Below are 22,869 nucleotides of genomic sequence, written 5' to 3' on the forward strand. Positions count from 1 at the left end.
ATTCTGGACTCGTTTTGACAATTGGTGGTCACTCCACACCACCTTTAAATGTACTTGTCACTTCACAAGCAGCAGAAGCCTGGACCTCTGTGTTGGCCACCAGGAGGGAGGGAAAGAATAGACCTTCTGCTCCAGTGACTCTAATGATGCCTGGACTGGTCCAGAGATTGATCCTTCAGGAATCTTCCTGTGTTTTGCTCCTTTAATGAGTTTCTCCTCCTAGCCAAGGCCATGAGTCTAAACTTTCATTCCTAATAACAAACAGAAAGGTAGGCAAACCTTTGAATATTACTTTTAAAGGCCCTAAATAAAGTAGCTATAGGCCTAAGACTGCCTATATATAATTTTGAGAGCTTTTTTTTCTTGAGTGAATTTAATGCTAAATGTTTGTTGCATACAGAAAACAGTAAAATGAAGCTTTAATAACAACAAATGCTCAGCTCATGTACAAATTTACTGCTTGGTAGTTTGAGGGAGCAAAGCCTGTGATGACTGTAATTGTGTGGCGGGCACAGTGATCAATCACATCCGGCCTGTTCCGGGCCAGGCACTTTGTCCCCACGTTTGGGGCCTGTCACAGATTAAGACTTCTTGCTTAGTGGAGCTCACCTAGCTGCACTAGAAAAATACAGATGTTCTCAAATTAATCACTTGGCCCTTGCATTGTCAGTGACACGTCCCGAAATCAGCTCGGCTGACATCACTCAGCTAAGCAGTCACCAGAAAAGTCGCATTAAAGCAATCTGTGCAGAAGTTGCACATTGGGCTTCACAGCTGTGGGTCCCCTCCTCCACCCCCCAACACCACCACCAAAGCATTTAGCTTATCTGGGCTTCTGTTTGTTTCATCTATAAAATGAGAGGTTAGGAAGAGATGAACTCCAAGGCTCCTTGCAGCTCTTGAAATTCTATGCATCATTTAGTTTGAACAGTCTCGCGCATTAAACGCATTCCAAATGATAGAAATGGAAAGTGAATCCTTGCATACTAAATCATGTTTTCAAATTACTTACACTGTTGTGTCAGGAATAAGTACTTACAGAAAACAAAAATGTACCCAGCCTTAAAAGGAAAATCACATTTCAGGGAATTAGCATCCATTCAGCCTATATGAATATATATGCTTCTCAGAAAAAAAAAATTTGTAATCAGTCCCTGTGATTCCTCTAGACTGAATAAAAGTACACACATACACCACACTGAATTCCTGCCTTGGGCGAGATTCTTACCAATCCTATGAATTAGAGAGAATCTCACGATGGCTATCAATGAGTGAGGTACGCTTTTTTTCTTCTTTGTCGTTGAGAATGTTGTTTCTGTGTCTAAAGCACTGCTATCTGGAAAAGCTGCATGGAGGACGCTTTATGAAGTGTTCAGAGAATGCACTCAGCAGTGGGGAGGGGTAGTTTTAAAGAAATCCATTTAAATCTATGACTTTCCCTCTTCCCTCATGCCCTGGAAAAACAAACAAAAAGTTTTTGTCTCATTAATTTGATAAGCGATACTTGCCTTAGTCAACATGATATTTTTGGAGGTGTGACTTTTGGGGCAGCCATTGCTAATGTGTATCTGTCATACACTGCAATAGGCCTTTCTCAGTTAACTTTTCTGGGGGAAGGAAAAGAAAATAATGAACACAGAAAGGTAGGGGAGGACAGGACTCTTGACCATGGTCTTGCGTTTCTCACTGTGATATGTCGGCGACCTTTATCCTTTTCAGTCTGCATTTTCCTTCCATACACTCACAATATTTCTTTAAGGAAGCCTGCTCTAAGGGTGTTGATAGGATGTTTATAGAGAAATTTAATTCCAAAGTCAAACAGGAACGCGATATGTTTTATTTAACTTCTTCCACTGAGTCCGGCAGGGCTTACTTGTGTGATACTAGATGAATCTGGATCACGGGTGAACGAACAAAGGTTCCTGTTTACAACCTACCTATGGCGACAGGTCGTCTGTGCTATCGTGAGGTTGGGCACACACTGGAAGGCCCTACTGAGGGGAATTCCAAAGCGACAAAATTTGTTATTATATAGATTTTGCACTGGTTAAATCCTGTTCCACGCAAGTTAGTAAGAGAGGGGTGAACGGTCGTAAGTCAGCTTTGTTTCACAAAATTCAGCACTTTTCCCCTATGTAAACAATTTGTGATTACCCATTGTTTTATCCGAATCTTTTCTCTCCTCCATTAACACAAATAATTGAGTGCTGATTCTTATACAGGGAACTTGAGAAAATAGTTATTTTAAGAAAAATGAATATGGAACTAACTTATTTTTCTCACTAATATAGAAGAAACAGTCTGCCAATTACCAAATTTAGCAAATCTGTTAGTGAGAGGGAGGAAAAAAAATTAAAACCAAGAGTACCGCAGGCACTAACTGTACTTTAAGTGTTTATTTTTGCTAAGTTTAATTTAAGATATTTATGATGCTACTTCAAAGTTTATTTTGTAAGAATTACAAAAGATGTTATAAAGACCTTGCCATAAGTTTCCCAGTACTTCAGTTTGGCTATAAAGTGGTCTGGGACTGCCAGGTTTAACGTGAAAACCAAACAGTTCGGCATCAAAATCAGATTAGACGTGATCAAAAATGAAAATATGTCCTGGTTAAATTCATTTAAAATACGTAATAGCTCTCAGGAAATACCTTTCAGATTAAGATTAATACTGTAAAATAATGTTGAAATAGATACAGACGTCAGTAAATGCTTTTAGCTGAGTGCTAGAAACACCCTCAGGGCTGTCCAGAGCTGGGAGGCTGGATGGCTCTCTGCGGACAGCGCTGGCAGGCTGGATGGCTCTCTGTCTAGCAGAAGAGAATATGAATGGGAGCTACAACTGGGAATAAGAAAGCAAGCAAGCGCGGAAAGCTGGCATGAAAATCATTTTAGAGCCCCAATGCCAGCCAGAATGGTAAGATGTAAATCACTTTAAAGTCTCACCATCCCATCTCCCTACATCATTGGAAGGTAATATTTGTCTCAGCATCTGATGCTACGCTACGTCAGCAGAGACCAAAAAATCAGAGCTGCTCTATCACATTCATCTTACCCAACTTTCCACACATCAGGACCACAGGCCACCCCTGCCTGTTTCTGAAGGGAGGATTCACAAGCCCACTTGGAGAGCCTGTACCTGGCTGGCTAAGGTTCACACCTCACGCTGCCTGGCATTTCTTCACTCAGGACACTAGACTCCTTGCCTTTGAACCCCAGACGCCCCCACCAGCACCAGCCAGCAACTCGTCCTCCGGAGAGGCCTGGCAGTGCTGAAACGCAGGGCTGGACCCTGTTCCCCCATAGCCCGGCGGCCTTGCGGCTCCTCTGAGGACCTAACAAGCGAGGATATGAGAAACGAGAACACAGCTGGAGTGTCAAGGTCCAGTCTTTCCTGTGGGGTGGAAACAGGGTCTAAATGACGGACTTCTGCATCGGAAAGGTGAGCCCAGCTGATGAGGGCAGCGCTGAGGAGCTGGGCCTGGCCCTCAGGGTGATGCATACACATGGCACCGACAGGCTTTGTGTGGACTCATGGGCCGAGTACTACATGTGCCAGAAGTGGGGGCAGTGGCAGGATTCCCAAGCCAAGTATTTGCTGCATTTGGGTGATGGAGGCTGCAGAACCAATGTGGATTTTTACAGTGTGTGGACCGTGACGCTTGAACATTATTTAGGCATGAACGTGGCCATTTTTTGTGGCCCGTTTCAAGCCTACTGAGATGCTCGGTTTGTCAAAGGCTTCGAAAGGAGCCTGAGTCACCCAGGTCCCCTCTCTGCTTCCTGAGCGTAAGTGGCAGAGCTGGGTTCCAGGGGCAGCTCCGAGCCTGTCCACCTGGCCCTGCAGGGCTCCTCTCTCACACGGGGCACAATTTTCTTCTCTCACCAAATGACTGAGATGAGAAATACAGGAATGCTGGTTACAATATAGGTCACGGGACTCTCTTGTGGCTTCTTTTCCATGGGTAGGCATTGTGTCCGTCTTTTTTCTATGTCTGTTTCATTTCAACTAAAGAGCCAGAATGGCTCAGAACGGAGCTCTGGAGACAGGTGGCCTGGCTTCACCTCTGCTTCTGTCGCTTACGGTCTGCGTGACTTTAAACAATTTACTTGTCTCCGTGTTGCTACAAGGCCTAACTGTAATAACACTCATAAAAACTTGTAATGGTGCCTAGTATGAAGCAGATGCTGAATTTTTATTGGCTATCAACATCATCATCACCATCACTATTAAATAAGTAACAACTAACACAGATGGAATGACTATTGAGAAAAGCCAACTCATGTTCACTCGTGGATGTTTAGTAATTCAGATTTCTCAAGGTAAATCTTGCTTGTATCCTTTTTTGGGTCATTATCATCTCACTGGGTCAATAAACTTGTCTGAAGGAAGGACGGGCCCTGTAAGAAGTTTCCTACAGATGACATACATAAATATATACAAAAATGTGGTGCCCCAAGGTAGGGTAGTCACGCAGAATTCCATTCTGGGGGTACCACTGTCTTCACGTGACTCCAGTCACAAAAGGGAGGCTGCAGTTCAGGGAAAGGGTTTTGCAGGAAGAGGAGCATGGCGAGCAAGAACAGGACTTGTTCCTTGCCTGGTCATGACTGGAAGCAGGTGGTCTGGAGTCAGCTACGCCTCTGTGAGGAGCTGGCAGGGGGCACGGGGGCACGCGGTAGGAAGAGTGCCCAGGGGTCACGTTGGCAGGACCTGCTGTCTATTCACTCACTCAGTGATCCTGCCCTCAGAGGGCTTCCAGTCAACTCAGAGGCAGCAAGTCTGCTTAGAAACAGGCAAACCAGAGACCGACTCAGGACCCACCCATGGAAAGAGAGGAGCCCCAGCCCTACATTCTAGGCAGCACGTACGGGATTTACATCCCGGATTTAGTTTCTCTTTGTTTTCTGTTTTTCAATCAAAGCCGTAAGGCTGAAACTGCACAACTTCTGAGGCCTGCACTAGGGAGTGATGTGGATTGGATCTGAAGTGCTGTGAGCTTCCAGAATGCTAGACACACTCATATTCTGTTTGTAGGTGATCTGTGCAGAGTCGCTGTTACTAGTAAAGAAAATAACAAACTGACAGCTGTTGAGAGCCTCCGCCAGCACTACCCACGTTCCACTCTCTGGTGGCTTAAAATAAGGCACAGGGCGCATTGTTTTCTTCACTTATGACTGACATACCCTGTGCCTCCCCAGGAATCTGGACACATGTGTTCCAGCTGGTTCCAGGTTGATGGCCAGCCTGCTTGGCTTTGGGGGGTATTAAGGTGACAATTCAGGAGGTGCTTTTCGGAGGCAATTTGGTTTCCTTGCTTTCACCGTTGTCAGTAACGATGCAGGAATACTCACGGGCTGCGTGCTCTGAATGTGGCTGGGTGTCTTTCTGGGGCTTTCCTAACCCCAGGTAAACACGCACAAGTGCATCAGTTTTCCCCTGCTGTGAGCTCGGCAAAGCAACCCTCCCAGAAGCCCAGGCCTGAGAGTTCAAAAGGCAGACACTCCATCATACACCCAGCCCCCCATACCAAGGCTGGCCTAATGCTCTGAGGCTGACTGCTGGTTAGAATGGTGAGGGCAGTACTTCAAAACCTGTCTAAACATCCTTTGTCCACCAATATTAAACCATTAAAAAAATTGTGGTGAAATATACATAACACAGAATTTACTAACAACCATTTTTAAGTGTAGAGCTCAGTGGCATTAAGTATGATGAAATAAAATTTATATTTTAAGGCAAGCCAAGAAAAAATTAAACATAAAACTCTCTCTCTGTGTTTGTTTGCGCCTTCTCCCTCCCTAATGTGCAATGTGCATCTGTCATACACATTAATCAGAGCTCCTCAAAGATGGGAAGACCTGCTCAACAGTAAATATCAATTTTCTTTTCTTTCTTCTGACGCTAGCAAATGTAACTTAAAAGAACTGTGTGCTTTCCCAGCTCCGTAGGGGGTCATGGTGACTTGCTGCTCACTTTGTATGTGCCTACCTGGACTATGTATCCTTGGTGAACTTTATGTTGTTCTCAGAGCTTTCTGAGAATCTGTTTCCTGGGTTATAATCCTCAGTTTGGCTCAAATAAAATTTCCTTTTTTCTTCTTAACTTGATAAGTTAATTAAATTTTCATCAACAAGTACATTCACATTGTGGGCAACCGTCACCACCATCCATTTCTAGAACTTTTTCATCTTCCTAAACTGAAACACTTGCACCCATTATACACTATCCTCATTCTTTCCTCTCCCCAGTTCCTGCTCACCATTATTTTACTTGTGTATCTATGAATTTGACTACCCTAGGTACCACACATAAGTAGAATCATATAATACTTGTGATTTTGTGTCTGGCTTACTTCACTTAGCATAATGGCCTCAAGGTTTATCCGTGTTGTAGCAGGTGCCAGAATGTCCTTCCTTTTTTAAGGCCGAATACTATTCCATTGTATCAATGGACACACCAGATTTTGTTTGTCCATTCATCTGTTGACGGACTTTTGGATTGTTTCCACCTTTTGGTTATTGTGAATAACGCTGCTATGAATATGGGTGTATAAATACCTGTTCAAGTCCCTGCTTTCAATTCTTTGTGGTATATACGTAGAAAGACATTTTTGTCAATAGAAACAGTAGGGCTGCATCTCTGGGTCCCGGTTCAGTATGCTTCTCATTTCATGCATACTTAAAAAGGGATTGCATGTGGCCAGAGAAATAAGTTTCATAGGTTGTGTTTTGCCAAATCACGAAATTAACTTGGGAGAGACTTGTGGGCTAATCCATTCTCTTCCAGGGAGCCCCTCAAGCTATCATAATCAACAATAATTTAGAATCCAAAAATCTACTTTAATTTGTCTTTCTATATCCTACTTAGTTTCTCTCTTAGCTTATGGATCTGTCATTATGGCTATTTCCTTTTCCTTAGCTTAACAGGATTTGTTCTTTGTTCAGAGCTCCAGCTTAATTGTTGTAGGTTCTTCACATACTGTCATTAAAATTAGCAGTGTCACAGTGAAAGAGAAATGATTGCTGAGTGCCCTCAGTTTAAACTAAAAAACGCTGAGGCTAATGCACTGGTCAGGATAGTAATTAAAAGATATTTTAAGAATCCAAAATTTTATAAGTCATAGAACACATGGTATTAAAATAATTGTTGGTGATGCCCTCTGACGTTCTGTGTTAGGAAAAGGACCTGAACATCAGTGAAGAGTGTTGCGCTGTACGTCATCAGGTCTATAATTTTGACCTTTGAAACTGTGAACTTGTTAACAAAGCTCATTAATCAACCACATTCTTCCTAGAGTCGGTTTTTCCGTTCATATAGTGAATCATCATTCTAACTCTGCTACTTACAACTTCAGTTAAATTTTGTTGTCATTGTTGTTCTTTATATCAGTGTAGATCATAAAAGTAAAAACATATGCAGAATAAGAATGAACCATTTATTCATGTTGCTTTCCTTCGTTAAAATACTGTCAGCAGCTCTGTGCTTGGAAGGCTTCCCTGGCGACTTATCACTACCAACCTGGGTATCAGCCGTGGACGGCAGGGGCTCAGGATGGGGTGACAGACAGAGCCTGGACCTCACACTGCCACAATGATGGGCATGTCACCACGTGAGGGGCGTTCAATAAGCCAGACTTGATCTAGAGTTACGCAAGGTTTACAGAATCAGGCTGGCACCCCAAAGTTCCAGGTTGAAAAATCGCCATTTTAGAACTTAGGGAGGAGTTTCTGGGTGAGTCAGAGGCTGTTTGGAGATCCAAATGGATGGGCCATTTAAGTCCAGGCACCAGCACAGCAATTAGGGCAGTAGGAAATTAAATTGCTCTGGAAGTGAAGGCCGTAGAGCTCAGGCATTGAGCAATTTCCTGCCAGGGAATGCAAGTGGGTGTTCCTGGCCCCAGAGCGAGTGTGGCACGGCCGTGGAGTGGCTCTGAGGCTCCTGGGGGCTCCTCGGAAAGTGCTAGATGCCCGCTGAGCAGAGGGGGCAGGGCTGCGGGGTCAGGTCTCTGGATGTGCTGTGAAGGCTCCAGGATTCGCCGCAGCCAAAAGCAGCAGAAGAGTCTCATAACTGCAGTCTGATGTGAAGACCAAGTGGGGTCTTGGATTGTACACTGGCGCAGCTCCAAAACTTCAGGGCACCGGAGATTATTTAAATTTGGATTCTCCTTCTTAAAGACAGGCCGTAAAGATGTATGTGTATTGGGGTGGGAGGTAAAGGGTATACAGGGAAATACACTACCGTTTTATTCTCAGATGATGGCAGATACATAAGTCCTACTGCTTCTCAAACCCAGCATAACGAAATCAACAGCCACGGTGCTAGCAGGGAGCCTGTTCTCACAGGATCCCCAGGTTTTCTGGCTCTCTTACCTCGGCTGGGCTATGTAGCGGGAGAACCCATAGCACCCCGGGCTCTGACTTGGTCAGCTGGGCACGGTCCATCAGGAGGCCGCCTTAGGAAGGAGGGCCTGGCTGATGGGGGCCGGCTTCCCTCCCGAGACCCCATCCACCATGATAAGCATGGTCAGGGGTGAAACCGAACAGGACCCTGTGGAGCTCCTGGGCACAAAAGCCTTTCTGTGTCCCCCATTTCTTGATTATAGGAAATAGGCTTTATTCAGCCCCCATGACCTTCCTTGAGTTCCGAGGGGCAGTTCAAACAGGTGCTAATCAGGGAAGGGAGGGGATGCAGAGACAAGGGAGGAGCAGTCAGGAAACAATAGTGCAGCCTTGGGGCAGGGTCCTGCTTCCAGCAAGGGATACACACTATCTCCGAGCTGTTTTGCAGATACTGGAACCCCCACCAGGTGGGAGAAGTTAACGGTGTACTGTCCACAAGCACTAGACCCCAGACCGGTTGGAACCAGAAGGTTGATGATGCTGACTCCTGTCTCCCCACTAACCAATCAGGAGCATGTCCACGAGCTGAGCACGCCCTCTTTGAACCATTACTATAAAACTCCTCACTACCCCTCCAAGCCGGGACACACAGTTTTGAGGGCACTAGCCTGCTGTGGCCCCCTTTGCCTGGCAAAGCAATAAACCTTTTCTTTTCTACTTCACCCAAAACTCTGTCTCCAAGATTTAATTCGGTGTTGGGTACAGAGGCCGGATTCAACTTCAGGGGCAGCCTAGGGCTCTCTCATGCTAGGGAAACTGTTCTGAAAGACCAGGAAGATGATTAGACTAGAAATAGAATTTAAGAAATTTAATGTTAATCTTCTGAGTGAAAGCGCTCTAACAGATGTTACAATCTGAGGCTCCTCTAGATTCCAAAGTTTCCCGACCTGGATTACAGAGCGATATAGAAGTCAACAGCAATTCTAAGTGCGGAAAGATGGGATGGGCTCTTGTCATAAACTGGAGGCACACAATCCAAACCACCTGTCGGCATCACGGACAAGATAAATGAAGCTTAAATTTCGTGTATTTCCAAGTAGGAACCATTTATTCATCGATTTGATGGCATCTCAGGTACTGAAGACGTGGGCAAGGAAAGAGTCTATTGTCTTTTTCTGGCATAAGCATCATCTATAGCCAGAAACGTGTAAGTGAGTTTTAAAATGGGGTTATTTTCATGTCTCCTGCTTAGTTTATCTTAAAATAGAATTAGGAATCACAAACTGGCAACTGGATACCCATTTTATCTGGCCAACACAGCATTAAAAAATGGTTAGTTGCCAGTGTGAAAAAAATTCAGAAGATTTAACAAAAGAAATCAAGATTTCTCACTTCCCCAGGGGTGGGAGGGGACAGTAATATCTGTGACATAGTGGCACACTTAATGGGCCTGAGCAGCCCAACCTTCTCCAGACACGCTCTTCACCAGGCCCCCCGCCCCGGGTCAGCCCTCCTGGGCCTCCTTGTAGGCAGTTCTGATTGAGACCTTAATCTAGACCTCCTGTGACTTTAAGACCAGAACTCTGAGTCAACCCTACCTGGATAAATTATAAAAGAAAAACCTTGACAATTGTAACTATGAAAGTATACAGCCGACAGATGTATACAATTAAGCCATTCTCCGTGCAGACACCCTCATTCATGTCCAGTGTCCCCTAAGGGGACAATACCACTCCCAGATGACAGCCACCGAGTGAAGAGTTTCAGTTAATGCTATGTCCCACTTTGTTCCCACCATCTTAATGTATTTCTGAGATTTTCCTCCTTCCCTTTTAGTAAAGGTAAGAACCATTCCTAGGAATTAGGCAGCAATTTGCTTTGCAGAGCGGCCAATTCTTCCACAACTGACTTCTGACTCCAAATCCACAACCCAGGCTTTTAGCTAAATCAGGGAAAGGGATGAAGGACATTTTGATAGCTCCGGATAACTCTACAGTTACATTAAGCTGTTCAGGAAATGGCTTTTTCCTGATTTTGTTTCTATTAATGTTTTCCTTCTGACATAAGGCCAGTGAGCCAATGTTTACCATAAATTCTCATCAAGCACACTTGGAGGAACAATGCTGTGCAAGGATGCAGCGGGAGTGCTATTAGCAGATGAAGGGCTGGCGATGAGAAGACCCACATGAATTACCAAGACGTAAGTCTGAGCATTTCCATTGTGAACCCACTGAAATGAAGACCTGAAAAACTGGATATTTTAATTTATTTAGGGCACATGCTCATTGTGTAGATAAAACTTCATCCTGAGGCTCTTATTCTTTTTTTGAATATAATAATTTCTATCTCGATTGATGTTGCTTGTGAAAAATATGCAAGGCAGTACACTATTATAAAAAATGTTTCAAAGGTGGTTTGGAAATAAGTGATAATTTAAGTAAATGATAGATATGAGCCCATTTTTCTTTTTCTTAATTAAGCCAGATCTGAATTTAAATATATTCCTATTCATTTAAATGATTTTAATATATCAAATAAAAAACGTAAATAATTGTTATCAGACCTTTAAAAATCATACTATTCAAAAGAGGGAATCTGTCTACCAGAAAACCTACAGTACAGAAAAATTAATAAAGCATCTTATATTATAAAACTTATATATCCCTAATAATAAAAAGCCAAAGCGATTCAAAGTCCAGGGTGGCACTGAAGGGCTTGCATGAAAGGAGTGCTTTTTGTCTTTAATTACTAAATATACTCCATGTCTACTAGGGGCAAAGACTGTGTTGGGGTTTCAGAGAGAATTAGAAAGGATCACATCACAGCCTGTAACATGTTAGAATCTAACAGAAGAGGCAGATGGTACCCGAATAATTCAGGAGGCTGAATGCATGGAAGGTGCAGCCTGAGCGCTGTGATGAGGTGAGTCAGGGAAGCACCGCATCCCAGGTCCACCCTGGAATTCTGCTATCGGGCTACTGGTGCTCCGAGTCATCTCAGGAACATAACTAACTTTAGAAAGCTGTGTTCGTGCCTGCGTGTGCAGGAGAGAGAAAATAGGCCATTCGTAGATAGAATAACCTGGGCTACATTTTGGCCAATTTTCGGTTTTGTGTTGTTTTTACAAACAAATAGAAGGATGTTGGATTTAATAAATGAGTCAATTTTTACTTGTTGCTGTAAAACCCATAAAAATAGCTTGACTTTAGTTCCACCACAGCAGTGCCAAGAGGAAAACAGTATACATGAAAATAAGAACAAAAACTCCTTCCAGTGAAGCATTATGCCCTTTGAAAGGCACAGTCTGTGAGGACACTGGGCAAAAACATGCCTTTCCTATTAGTCAATATATTATTTAACATGGCATCACATCTTACAATGCTGAGATATGCCAAAAAAAAAAAAGGAAAAGAAAAAGAAAATAGCATTCCTCTACTAACACAGTAGCTCCTCTTTATCTTCTTTGAAAATTAATTTTATGTAACTTTCTATAAATGAACCTAAGTTAAAGATTCCAGATATAACTCCTTTCCTTGTTAAAAAGAAATTTAGATTTATGTTAGAAGAAGAGGGACCATGAATTTTGCCCAAAGAAGTCAGGTTAGACATTGGCCTACTTTTTTTTTTTTAACATATATATATTTTCTATAGTCTAAGTATTTTTCATTACTGTTTTACTCATTAATACAAAACTAGAAAGAACTGAACAAGTGATACTATTAAGTTTGAATTCTCGGATTCACCGACCAAGACGACAGGTTTAAACAATCACCCTAAGTAAAACATCCTCAGTTTTCATGCCCTGGGTATTTCCTACCCTACAAACTAGAACGTGAGGTCATGTCAACATGAATGAGACAGACGCCCTCTACAACATGAAGAGCCTGCCTGGGACAGAGCTGGGGACATCAACACAGCATCTGGGGACAGCAGCCACGGAGAACAAGCAACCTCAGTGGTAAATATGTAACCCCTTCCGAACCCCTTATAGGTACCGTCAGACTTGAACTTCAGAGGGATGATACAGTGAAAGAACACGTTTTAATAAGCTGTGCTAATGGATACAGGATACAAACGAGCTGTATTGGAAAGCTACAGGTCACTCCAATAGGAATCAGTAGGACAGCTGCGCCCTGAGATGGCTGGAGAGAGCCCAGCTCAGTGTGTGCAGGCTCAGGGCTGGTCACATGGCAGGAGGGTCCACACCCCTTGAGAGGTGCTAGAGCAGGCTCGGGGCGTCCCTATAGACGCCGGATGCTCTTAAGGACCTGGGAAAGACTGATGCTGTCCTCTGTTCTGAGCCGGGAGGCAGACCACCGGCCCCAGCCCGGGTCTGGGTCTGACAGGTTCGGGTACCCAAAGAATCTGCGCTGAGTGCCAAGGCCATGCTTACTCAGGTGAACTTGGGGCTTAGCGGGAAGTCTGCGAGCGAGGTGGTGTCAGTGCCCCAGCACTTAGCTTCCTTCTGTGTAGGGAGTAAAACCCTCCGATGGAGCAGGGGCCTCTGCACAAGGAATACCGCTGGGCCAGTCTGGCCCAAGAGCGTTTCCTCTGCGCTCTCAGCTCTAGCATCTCTGCCCAGGCCTGGCTTCAGGCTGCGGGGCCTGCGACCTGTCCTACTCCTGGTGGCTGTGCTCCCGGCCACCTTCACAACTAAGACCCATGCTCTCCACGTGGACTCCGCACGGAGAGGCGGACCCCCTCCAAAGGAGAATCAGCTCCTGGTCCCGGCCGGCCTCTGAGGGTGGAAACAAAGCCTTTAAGGTGGGCAATGGACCTGAGACTAGCCTCAGCTACAGCTCATGGGCAAAGCACCATAGCATGCGTACTGACAAAGTAGTTAATATTCACTGGGGCCAGCACTGTAATGGTCGTAACTCATTTCCTTCTCCTAACACTCATGGGAAAGTCCTATTATGATGCCTTCGGGGCATTTTACTGGGGAAGCTGGGGGACGGAAAGCCAACCATGTGCCAGGGTCACACAGCTCAGCAGAGCCCGTGTCAGCCTCTGTCTCGAGGGGCCGCTGCCCACTCCACAGCCCCCAGAATCTAGGGTTTGTCTCTGAGGAGGAAGGAGAGAAGCTCGCTTGCTGAAGGCTTACTATTGGGAAGCAGCCGCATAGCACAGGGAGATCAGCTCGGTGCTTTGTGACCACCTAGAGGGGTGGGATAGGGAGGGTGGGAGGGAGGGAGATGCAAGAGGGAAGAGATATGGGGACATATGTATGTGTATAACTGATTCACTTTGTTATAAAGCAGAAACGAACACACCATTGTAAAGCAATTTTACTCCAATAAAGATGTTAAAACAACAACAACAACAACAAAAACTCAACAAAGTTCTCTCACTCACTAAACCAGACGAGGACACAGCATCCTCACTGCTGCAAATTATCAGAAGTAAACCACCGGCTCCAAGAATGCCATGGAACACATGTATTCGAAAGGATTTACAAAACGCTTCTGTAAAGGAGGAAGAGGAAAACGCTTTCATGTAGCTACTCTCCAATGATAGCTCAAAATGGAGATTAAAACAGGCTGGCAGTTTGAAATATCTGTAGACTTCCAGCAAGAGTAGACAGCAACAAGCCGACGACTATTTGGTGTTTCCAGCTACTGGTTACCAAGAGCAGCTGAGGCTTACAGAGTGAGAGGCACCTCTGAGCTTGACTGCTGTGACCAGCGGGGTGGTAACACTCAGACACCCCTGGACTGACCCCAGGCTCTGCCGCGTATACCCGTGTGGCCTCGAACAGCTTTCCGAACTTCTGGGCTACCATTTATCAAGCACCAGCTATGCCCGTACTTGATTTTCAGACTTCCCCCGTACACATTATCATCATCATCATCATTATCGTCACATTTCACATTTGCAGACTGAGTTCAGAGAGGTTAAGTGACTTCCCTAAATCTATGCTGCCATCAGGTAGGAGCTGGGGTGTGAACACAGGTCTGTGAGATTCTAAAGCCTGTTGGCTGCCCTTATCATTCTCTGACACTCTCCTCCTATAAACTAAAAAAACTGGTGCCTATGTTTCCCACCTTCCTTTTAAAATCTTCTTTATAAAGAGGGCCCAGAGAGCCCCCACTAGAACATAATTAAATAAACCATTAGATTGAGTCCAGAAATAGTCAGAATATGGCAGCTATTAGAGTAACCATATGAAGTCCAGGTTAGAAGAGCCCTTAAAAAGGTCAATTTAATTTAACGCTGAACAAGGAGCCCACTCAATTATCATCTAGGAAACTGAAGGACACTAGCTGATTGATTGATTAGGAGGGCATTTCCGGACCTATTTGTGAACACGTGTATCCTGTTTCACATATGCCAAAAGCATGTGCTAGAGTAGAAAAGTCTCAGCATCTGATTATTATTTACACGGCTACATATCAAGTACACATATTCTAAATAACCACAAAGACATGTCTAGATGTGACTTTCTCAATGCGCTTTCAGAAAATGTGATTTTGAAATAGGACTTCAAATAAAGCATCCAGACTTAAGACATTTTTCACATGTAACTCACACTTAACTGTAGTGGAAAAAATTTTCCTATGTCAAGTGTCAACCACTCTAGTGGGGGAACAGTTAATGTCGACTTACCTCCACTCACAGGCTGTAGGCGTCTCTTTGAAAAGAGGGCTTTCAACAGACATTTTCCCTTATCTTTTTTGTTTCATGTTTTCAGATACTCTTCCTATGTTATTGAACTTTTTTATTATCTTGGTAGTTCCAGTGTTTTTAAAATATAATAGAAAGGTGTTAAATATTCAATGATATAGGCTGCTTTTGCAAAATGTACATCTGTTAAAAAGCTTTACGGGAAGGAGATAGAGGTATGGTGCTGGAGGATGAAAATAGTCACATTTACCTATAACAGGTGTTCATGAAGTAGAATAACTAACATTTGCTTATTTTGAGCAAGAATGTGTATCTCTTTAATGATTTCCATTTAGTCACAACTTCTGTAATTTCTATTTACCACAATGACCGAGACAGAAATATTACTGTAATTGATACAAATGTTCTCAAATTTCTAAAAGATCTATAGCAATTTTAGAAACAATAGTAAATATAATTAATCAGGGTAAAATAGATGGTGCTTGTATACTAAATTCTGTCAAACATGTTATTGAGATAAATTATTCCTTATGAAAAATGTTGAAAATGCAGGCATTTTCATTTATACAAATAAATTTAATTATACAGGGATGAAAATGATAAAAACTAAGTATCTGCTACTCAACTTATTTTATATTAATTTTGAGAGTGTGTTGTCACGTGACTCTGCATGAAACTTTTATTTCATAGCTATTCATCTCAACACCCTTTCTTAACATTTGCTGCGTCAAAACACTGCACCCTCAGAAGAACACATACTTCTGGGAAGGGGAAAGTAATAAGAAATTGCTTTCTCAAAGAATAAGATACAAATACATGGAAAGGTTTTGTAAAAGGTTTTAAGGAAAAGCAGGTTTTGTATTGCATTAGTCTAGGCAAGGCTCAAATGTATTAATATTCACAAATAGGTAACAACTAGTCTAATTTGTGATAGGTTTGTAAAACATTATAGCCAAATAAAACTGAAGGTCATCTCAGTTTTCAGTCATTATGGCCTAGGTGTGAAAGGATTCCATGAGTTAGTATGAGTTGAACAGATTTTACAGGTTCTATTCCAGCAACTAATTTTTAGAGAAGGCTGAGCCTTCAGAAGCCCACACGATCTTAGTTAAGCTAATAACTGGCAATGTCTCCTGGTGAAATTTACTGTCCCTCCTCCAAAGAGCTCAGGCCCACGTGGCCTGGCACGCTGACCCACCCAGATGGTCACTACTGACTTTTCCCCGGCAGGACAGACTTCCAATTGTAATTCCAGAACTACGGATGCATTTGCTTCACGCACACTTTCTCTTGGGCCCAGGATGTCCTTATGACCAATGGCATGTGCTCGCATTGGCGACCCAGAGTCTAGCCCGGGCAGGGGTGGGCCTGCAAGTTTGATTAGCACAGGCTCGAACAAGCAAACACGACTAGCACTACACTGAAAGCCAGCTCTTTCCTGTTCACCCTCCTTCTCTCATTACATCTCCCCACTGCTCGCCTTTGAACTGAGTGCCTCCTGTGTGACAATGGTAAACGCGTGGCTAAAAGATGAACCCCTCACCGGCCAACACGCGGAGACCTGAATCTGCTGCACAAAGCAAGCTTTGGAGAAGCAACTGTGTATGTTTACAGCATGAGACAGAGTAAGGAGCCCCCACTGCACTTGCAGGACAGCAACTGCATAGTCGTGTCACCATTGGCTGCCGCGTAACAGAAAACTGGAGAGTTTGTGGGGACTTAAGAGATCGGGGAGTGCAATTTCCTCAACTTAAAGATGAAGGAACTAAGGCCCGGAGAAGGTCAGAATCACAAAATTAGTTAAAACACAGGTCTAGGAATTCCAAATCTAAACTCCCTGTTGCTAACCAAACACTGTAGCTTGTTATGTATCAATAACTCTCCAGCCACTTATTCACGATTACTATCATATTTTAATGGTTCTGTTTAAAAATACAACTTTTAAAACTTAGACTCAAATTTTGGGAGAAAACCCTGAACAATTAGAAGTTTTTAGAATTTCTATTACATACGACAGTTTGGACCACATGACTCTTCAGGTCAAAATCTTACAAGTTTTGTACTCAGAGGCATAGTATATTGGCAAATTTGCCTTACAAGGGAGCATATTCTATATTTCAGAAAAAGCAAATACACAAGTGGCACATGCTGTGAAAATAACCCTGTTAAGGTTATTATCTAGTAAATAATCATGTAAATTTGATATGAGTCACTGGAATTTAGTCTAAAGTTGTATCAAGGCCATATGCTACCATAGGCAATTTCTTCAAATGCATAATTTATAACACAACCTCCATGACTGCCTGAGAGTCCAAGGTAGAATAATGAATTACTCCTGCAGAAACAGACCCTTGGAGGATGAATTAACATTTAGCTAAGGTCACGAGGGCAACTGGATTTGTAGTTTCAGGCTATTCCTCACAGAGAACTTGCCAGATGACACAAAAATCCAACAAATTCCCACAACTAAAAATCAACTCTCCAAAATGTTTAATTTGAATATCCAGGCGTACAAGGGCCTAGTGCTGCTTAGAATTTATACTGGATCATATTAAAAAAAAAAAAAAGTACCAACCACTGGTACTAAAGCTAAGCTTTCCACATAAACACCGAGGTGGGGAGAGAAAAAGCACATCCAGGAAAAAGTGTGTGAGAGGTGACGGAGAAGAAGAAGGAAGAAAAAAGATAGAGATGTGAAGGGAGAAAGAAATAAAGAGACTGACAGCTAGAGAAGCAGAGAAGGGTAAAGAAAAGAAAGCTAGAGAAACGAGAAATGAAAAAGGAGGAGGAGGCTTCCCGTTATAAGATAAACAAGTCCTGGGGATGGGATGTACGGCTCAGTGTCTATAGTTAATATCACTATACCAGTAACACTACATATACACCACACTATAGCGCTGTATATTTGAAAGTAGCTAGGAGAGTAGATCATGAAAGTTCTCAACACAAGAAAAAAGATTTAAAAAATGGAGAGAAATTAAACAATGCGTGAGCAAAGAGAAAGGAAGAGAGTATGGATGACAAGTGGGGAGGAGGAGCTGAAATGATGGGGACCAATTAGTCACATATGAGCTGGGACAGAGCAGCTGTTTGTCCTAAGGCCTAACTAGACCAGTTACCAGAAAACGAAGGAAGAAGCAAGGAAAGATGTATATGTATGTATACACATTTGGATATTAACTCCCCCCTTAAATATCACTGTGACCCAAGGGTTTACCTTCATCCTTGACCTCCTTCTGACTCGACAGTAGCTCTAAGTGCCCTCGTCCCAGCCCCAGCTTCAGCCGGACGTACGTGGATGGATGACTCTGACTGTGGAAAGTACTCTTCCTGGTCCACACCAGCATATCTGACTGCTCAGTGGTCATGTCTACTCCACGTTACAGGAAGAGTGAACTTAGAAGGTGCAGAGCTGAGCTCCCCGTCTTCACGCCCCACATGTTCCACCTCCTACACATTCCACATTTGGGGAGTGGCAATACCCCCACCAACTGCCACGGCAGCAACGAGGTTCTTTCTATTTTGCTCCATCTCCCTCAGATCGGCCTCCAAACGGCTACTACAACGTAGCTCCTTATGTTTCTGAAGTTGCTGGTCTTCCTAACTCCAGCCTTTTTCTCTCCTTGCTGGCCTCAACCCTAACATCAGAGTGATCTTTCTAAGAGCAAAAGCACATCACATTACTACCTGCTTAAATGCCACCAGTGGATTCTGCGACCGGGTCCAGCTCCTTAGATGACCAGACAAGACCTCCAAGACCTGGTTTTGCCGACCCCTCTGTCCTCACCTCCTATCATCCGTAACCTTACTCACACTCCATAATTTTAAAAAATCTTTTCTTTAACTTGAAGTCTAGTTGATGCACAATGTTGTGTTAGTTTCAGGTGTACAGCACAGTGATTCAATTATACATATATACACATATTCTTTCTCATATTCTTTTCCATTATGGTTTATCATAGGATACTGAATACAGTTCCCTGTGTTAGACATAGGACCCTGTTGTTTATAATTGTTTTTAAACTACATAAAAAAGGGACAATCTGGGGCTTCCCTGGTGGCGCAGTGGTTGAGAATCTGCTTGCCAATGCAGGGGACACGGGTTCGAGCCCTGGTCTGGGAAGATCCCACATGCCGCGGAGCAACTAGGCCCGTGAGCCACAACTACTGAGCCTGCGCGTCTGGAGCCTGTGCTCCGCAACAAGAGAGGCCGCGATAATGAGAGGCCCGCGCACCACGATGAAGAGTGGCCCCCGCTTGCCGCAACTAGAGAAAGCCCTCGCACAGAAACGAAGACCCAACACAGCCATAAATAAATTTAAAAAAAAAAAAAATTAATTAATTAATTAATTTTTAAAAAAAGGGACAATCTGTCTTTCCACTTCTTGCTGTCTATATTTTATGTTGATCATTCCTATATAAACTGAACATTGTATTATTAAGCAAGTTTTCACTCATTTCCACAAGACAAAAGACACTGCCTATTTTTCATGTATTAGAGGTGAAGATTGCTTATTTATCTGTTTTTCTCCTCCTCTGACCACCCCTGGCCAAACAGGGCAACATAACATCCAACATGCTACCATTCTTGTCCTTATGTGTCCATGCCCTGCGTTGCTGTCCAGCTCCTTTCTGAGAGTCCCTTTCTCATGGGATATTAACATGGTGCCTGCGCATAACATGGGCCCAATAAATTCTGTCATCGCCATAATCTTCAAGATAATGAGAAGGAAAAGTCTTTTTTCTCATATCCTCAAGACCTAGTCTGTTGGTAGTAAATACTAAACATTTCCTGGTGAATAAATGATTTTACTGATTCTGCCAAGTTTTATGTACCAACTCGTGGGAAGACACATGATCCTTATGTTGACCCGGCATGAGAAACTGCATATTTACACAAAATCATAGCCATGTACTCTAAATTTTGTCCCATAACCTTGACTGCTTTATGATGCAAAATAGGAACAACCGGAGCCACAGATGTATCTTGGTCATCAAAGCCAAATGAGTAACTGAATATTTTCACACACAAGAAGCCTCTCGGCAAACAGCGGGCCAGGAGCATATGGGTGGCAATGGCCAGGAGCTCACCTTTTCTTCATGACCAACACGACTCCAAGAAATATAATCACGAACAGCAAGATGCCAGCGATGACTCCTGCGATCTTGACTGTGTGGTCTGTTTGTTTCTCGGGTTCTGGGACTGGTTTTGGAGTGGCAGCTCCTGAAGGGGAGAGGAAACGAGAAAGAAGACACGGTGGGTAAGGGAGAATAAAAATGTTTGCTTTTTAAAATTTTGCTGCATTTAACAGAGTCATAAGACTTATCAGAGCTAGCAGACAGACGAGCTTTGATTTTTTTCAATGGCTTTCACAGGCGCTGAAAGGAATGTAATTGTTCGCATTGTTCTTCCATATTTCACTAAATCCCAACACAAGTTGGAAAGCACACCCACACCTGACCCTTTTATAAGAGACTCTTCTCAAACACAGTTTTTAAAATATTTTTATTATCTCTATGGGCTCCCTGATCTTTCTGCCTTTTAGAAACTTGCTAACAACACAATAGACATCCTCAGCCTTTATCCAAAGTTGATTTGCTGGAACATTTCCCCCAATTATTTTTCATAAATGAAGCAGTAATTCCATAACAATATTAGCCCAAACACCTGGAGAAGAGAGATAAGCTCACTTACTGTGCATTTTACCAGCAATTGTTTTTTAACACAATAGAGATTCTTTTCCCCCCTGCCTTTGAAAATCTAAATCTAGGTCACATCTGGTAGGCAAAAGACTCCTTCTAAGCAATTTATTCACAAAGTGGGAAGCAGCCGATGATCACACTACTGGCACCCACATTTCGTATCTGTTTAAATGAGATAACCAGGGGCTTCCACTGGCCACTGTCTTAGCTCTCCTGCTTTCCCATTTTCAAAACACTATCTGTCCTGTTTACAGTATAATGTGATGGAATGTCAAATCTGTGTCTGATGAAATATCCATTTCCTCTGCTAAATGAGTTCAGGATGAAAAATATTAGGACTGTAATGTTCAATTCACTGAACAGAATCCACTTTGGAAGGGCTTCTCCCTTTTTAATCAGAACACGACAGTCCTTGGCATCTGAGCCATCACGTCCCCTCCCTAGGGAGACAGGTGATTGGGAAAGTAGGAATTTTATGTCCAAATTTCTCATGTTAGAATTTTCTTCTTGCTTTTGTTGGTAAAAATGAAATCAACACTGACTATGGTACCAGCCCTTTCTACTCTCCCACTGGGTTTTGCATTCATGCTTCATCTGACTCTTGAAAAACTTAACCATCACTGTCTCCTGTGCACTCCAGGCAGGGCTTAGTCTAAGATGAGTCATCACAGAGAAGCAGGGTGTCAAGCTGCAACTTTCCATCTGTTTCCACTGGAACATACAAATGTTTCTTTCAAAAGTTATTCATATCAAGATTTTATATGAGACTCTGCACCCTGAACATGGCCGTGGCCATCAGACAGACGGAGCTGGTCAAGATCAGGGGAGAAACACAAGGCAGGAGACGGAGGGCCACGATCACCTGAGTTTCCACCCGACGTGTACTTTCCAATCAAAGCGACGGTTGCAAGGAGAGCAGCGGTGATGTGAAAAATCACACCGTATTAAATACAAACCCTTCCGGATATAATGACTCTTTACAGGCCATTTTTATTTCTGACCACTTCAGGAGGAAGTCCTGCTATTTTGTTTGAAAGAATATCCCTCAAACAGCTGTCCAAATGAACCTTGAAAATATTTACTGTTTTTTATTTTAATAACATCTGAAGTATACCACTCCACTAGGCCACTGGAACATACAGCCAAGTGGTAGATTTGGAGGATATTGTTACTTTGAATAAACTGCTAAGAAAAATTTAAACATTGTGTATGTTTTAAAAGATGAATAAAAGGTGAAAAAAGCCATTCTTGTAAAAATAACGTATTTCAAATTCACAAAACTGACAAAAAGTCCACTGGTTTTCAATTTTGATTTTTTTTCTACCCAATTTGAAAACTTAACTTAAAAAAATAAAATCTAATTGGTTTTATTCTTCCAAATGCTGGCATATTGGGGACCATTCCATTTATCTCACTAGGGATAGAATGCAAGTTCAGATACATTTTCTAAATAAATGATTCTCTAAGTTTTTTGTAACTAAGTTATTCCAGTAAATACAACACTTGGGGAAGAAATTATTTAGAAAAACTGGATTTGGCTTAAAAATTTAAATTTAAAAAATTACAAGGATTCAACTCATACACTGTAAACACTCCATAAGAGAAGAGCGTCCTGTTAATGGTCACACGTTTGCTCCTGTTACCTAAACGACTAGTTACGTTGTGCTTTAGCCTTTTTCCTAAGCTCTCTGAGAAGTGAGGAGTGACCCTACCCATCCTTGGGTCAGGGAAAGAGATCAGCCCTGCAGCCTCTCATTCCCTGCAGGAAGCAGGCAAGCACATTGTTATGCAGCCAGCGAAGGTCAGGATCATCATTCTTTAGCACCTACTTTTAACTCATTTCACGTTGCAGGTCAAGAAAATGAAATGTTCAATCTCTGTGGGACACAGTTGCAAGGTAACCATGGCAGCAATCATGCAAAATGGGGGAGCAATTTGAAAAAACGTGAGGAGGGCTGCCCTGCAGGTCTGTGCGCGACCCTCCCTTTACCTGAAAGGTACGGCCACCAGCTCACCGTGGTGGAGCCTGGGTGAAGGGGCTGGTTCAGGTGTCTGGGTTTAGGACTACTCTGGGGAAACACAAGTTGGGCTGAAATGAGTCACGACCCCGGGATAATCTCGCGAAGGTGTGTCATTCACTGCAGGTTCCCTCAGGGACACACCATCCCTGCCATCTCCATGTGCTCTGCCCTCCGTCCCG

The 22,869-nt window shown here is 43.2% G+C and overlaps 1 protein-coding gene across 1 annotated transcript in view; it reads right to left on the reverse strand.

Annotated features, from left to right (window-relative positions):
- Positions 1–22,869, reverse strand: part of PTPRM (protein tyrosine phosphatase receptor type M) — a 756,425-nt gene that overhangs the window by 216,420 nt on the left and 517,136 nt on the right. Inside the window, exon 14 of the mRNA XM_068563694.1 lies at positions 20,058–20,190. Coding sequence (XP_068419795.1) covers positions 20,058–20,190 — 133 coding nt within the window. The remainder of the gene's footprint in view (positions 1–20,057; positions 20,191–22,869) is intronic.

The sequence above is a fragment of the Eschrichtius robustus genome, chromosome 14 (genome assembly GCF_028021215.1).
Source record: "Eschrichtius robustus isolate mEscRob2 chromosome 14, mEscRob2.pri, whole genome shotgun sequence".
NCBI classification, from domain to species: domain Eukaryota; kingdom Metazoa; phylum Chordata; class Mammalia; order Artiodactyla; family Eschrichtiidae; genus Eschrichtius; species Eschrichtius robustus.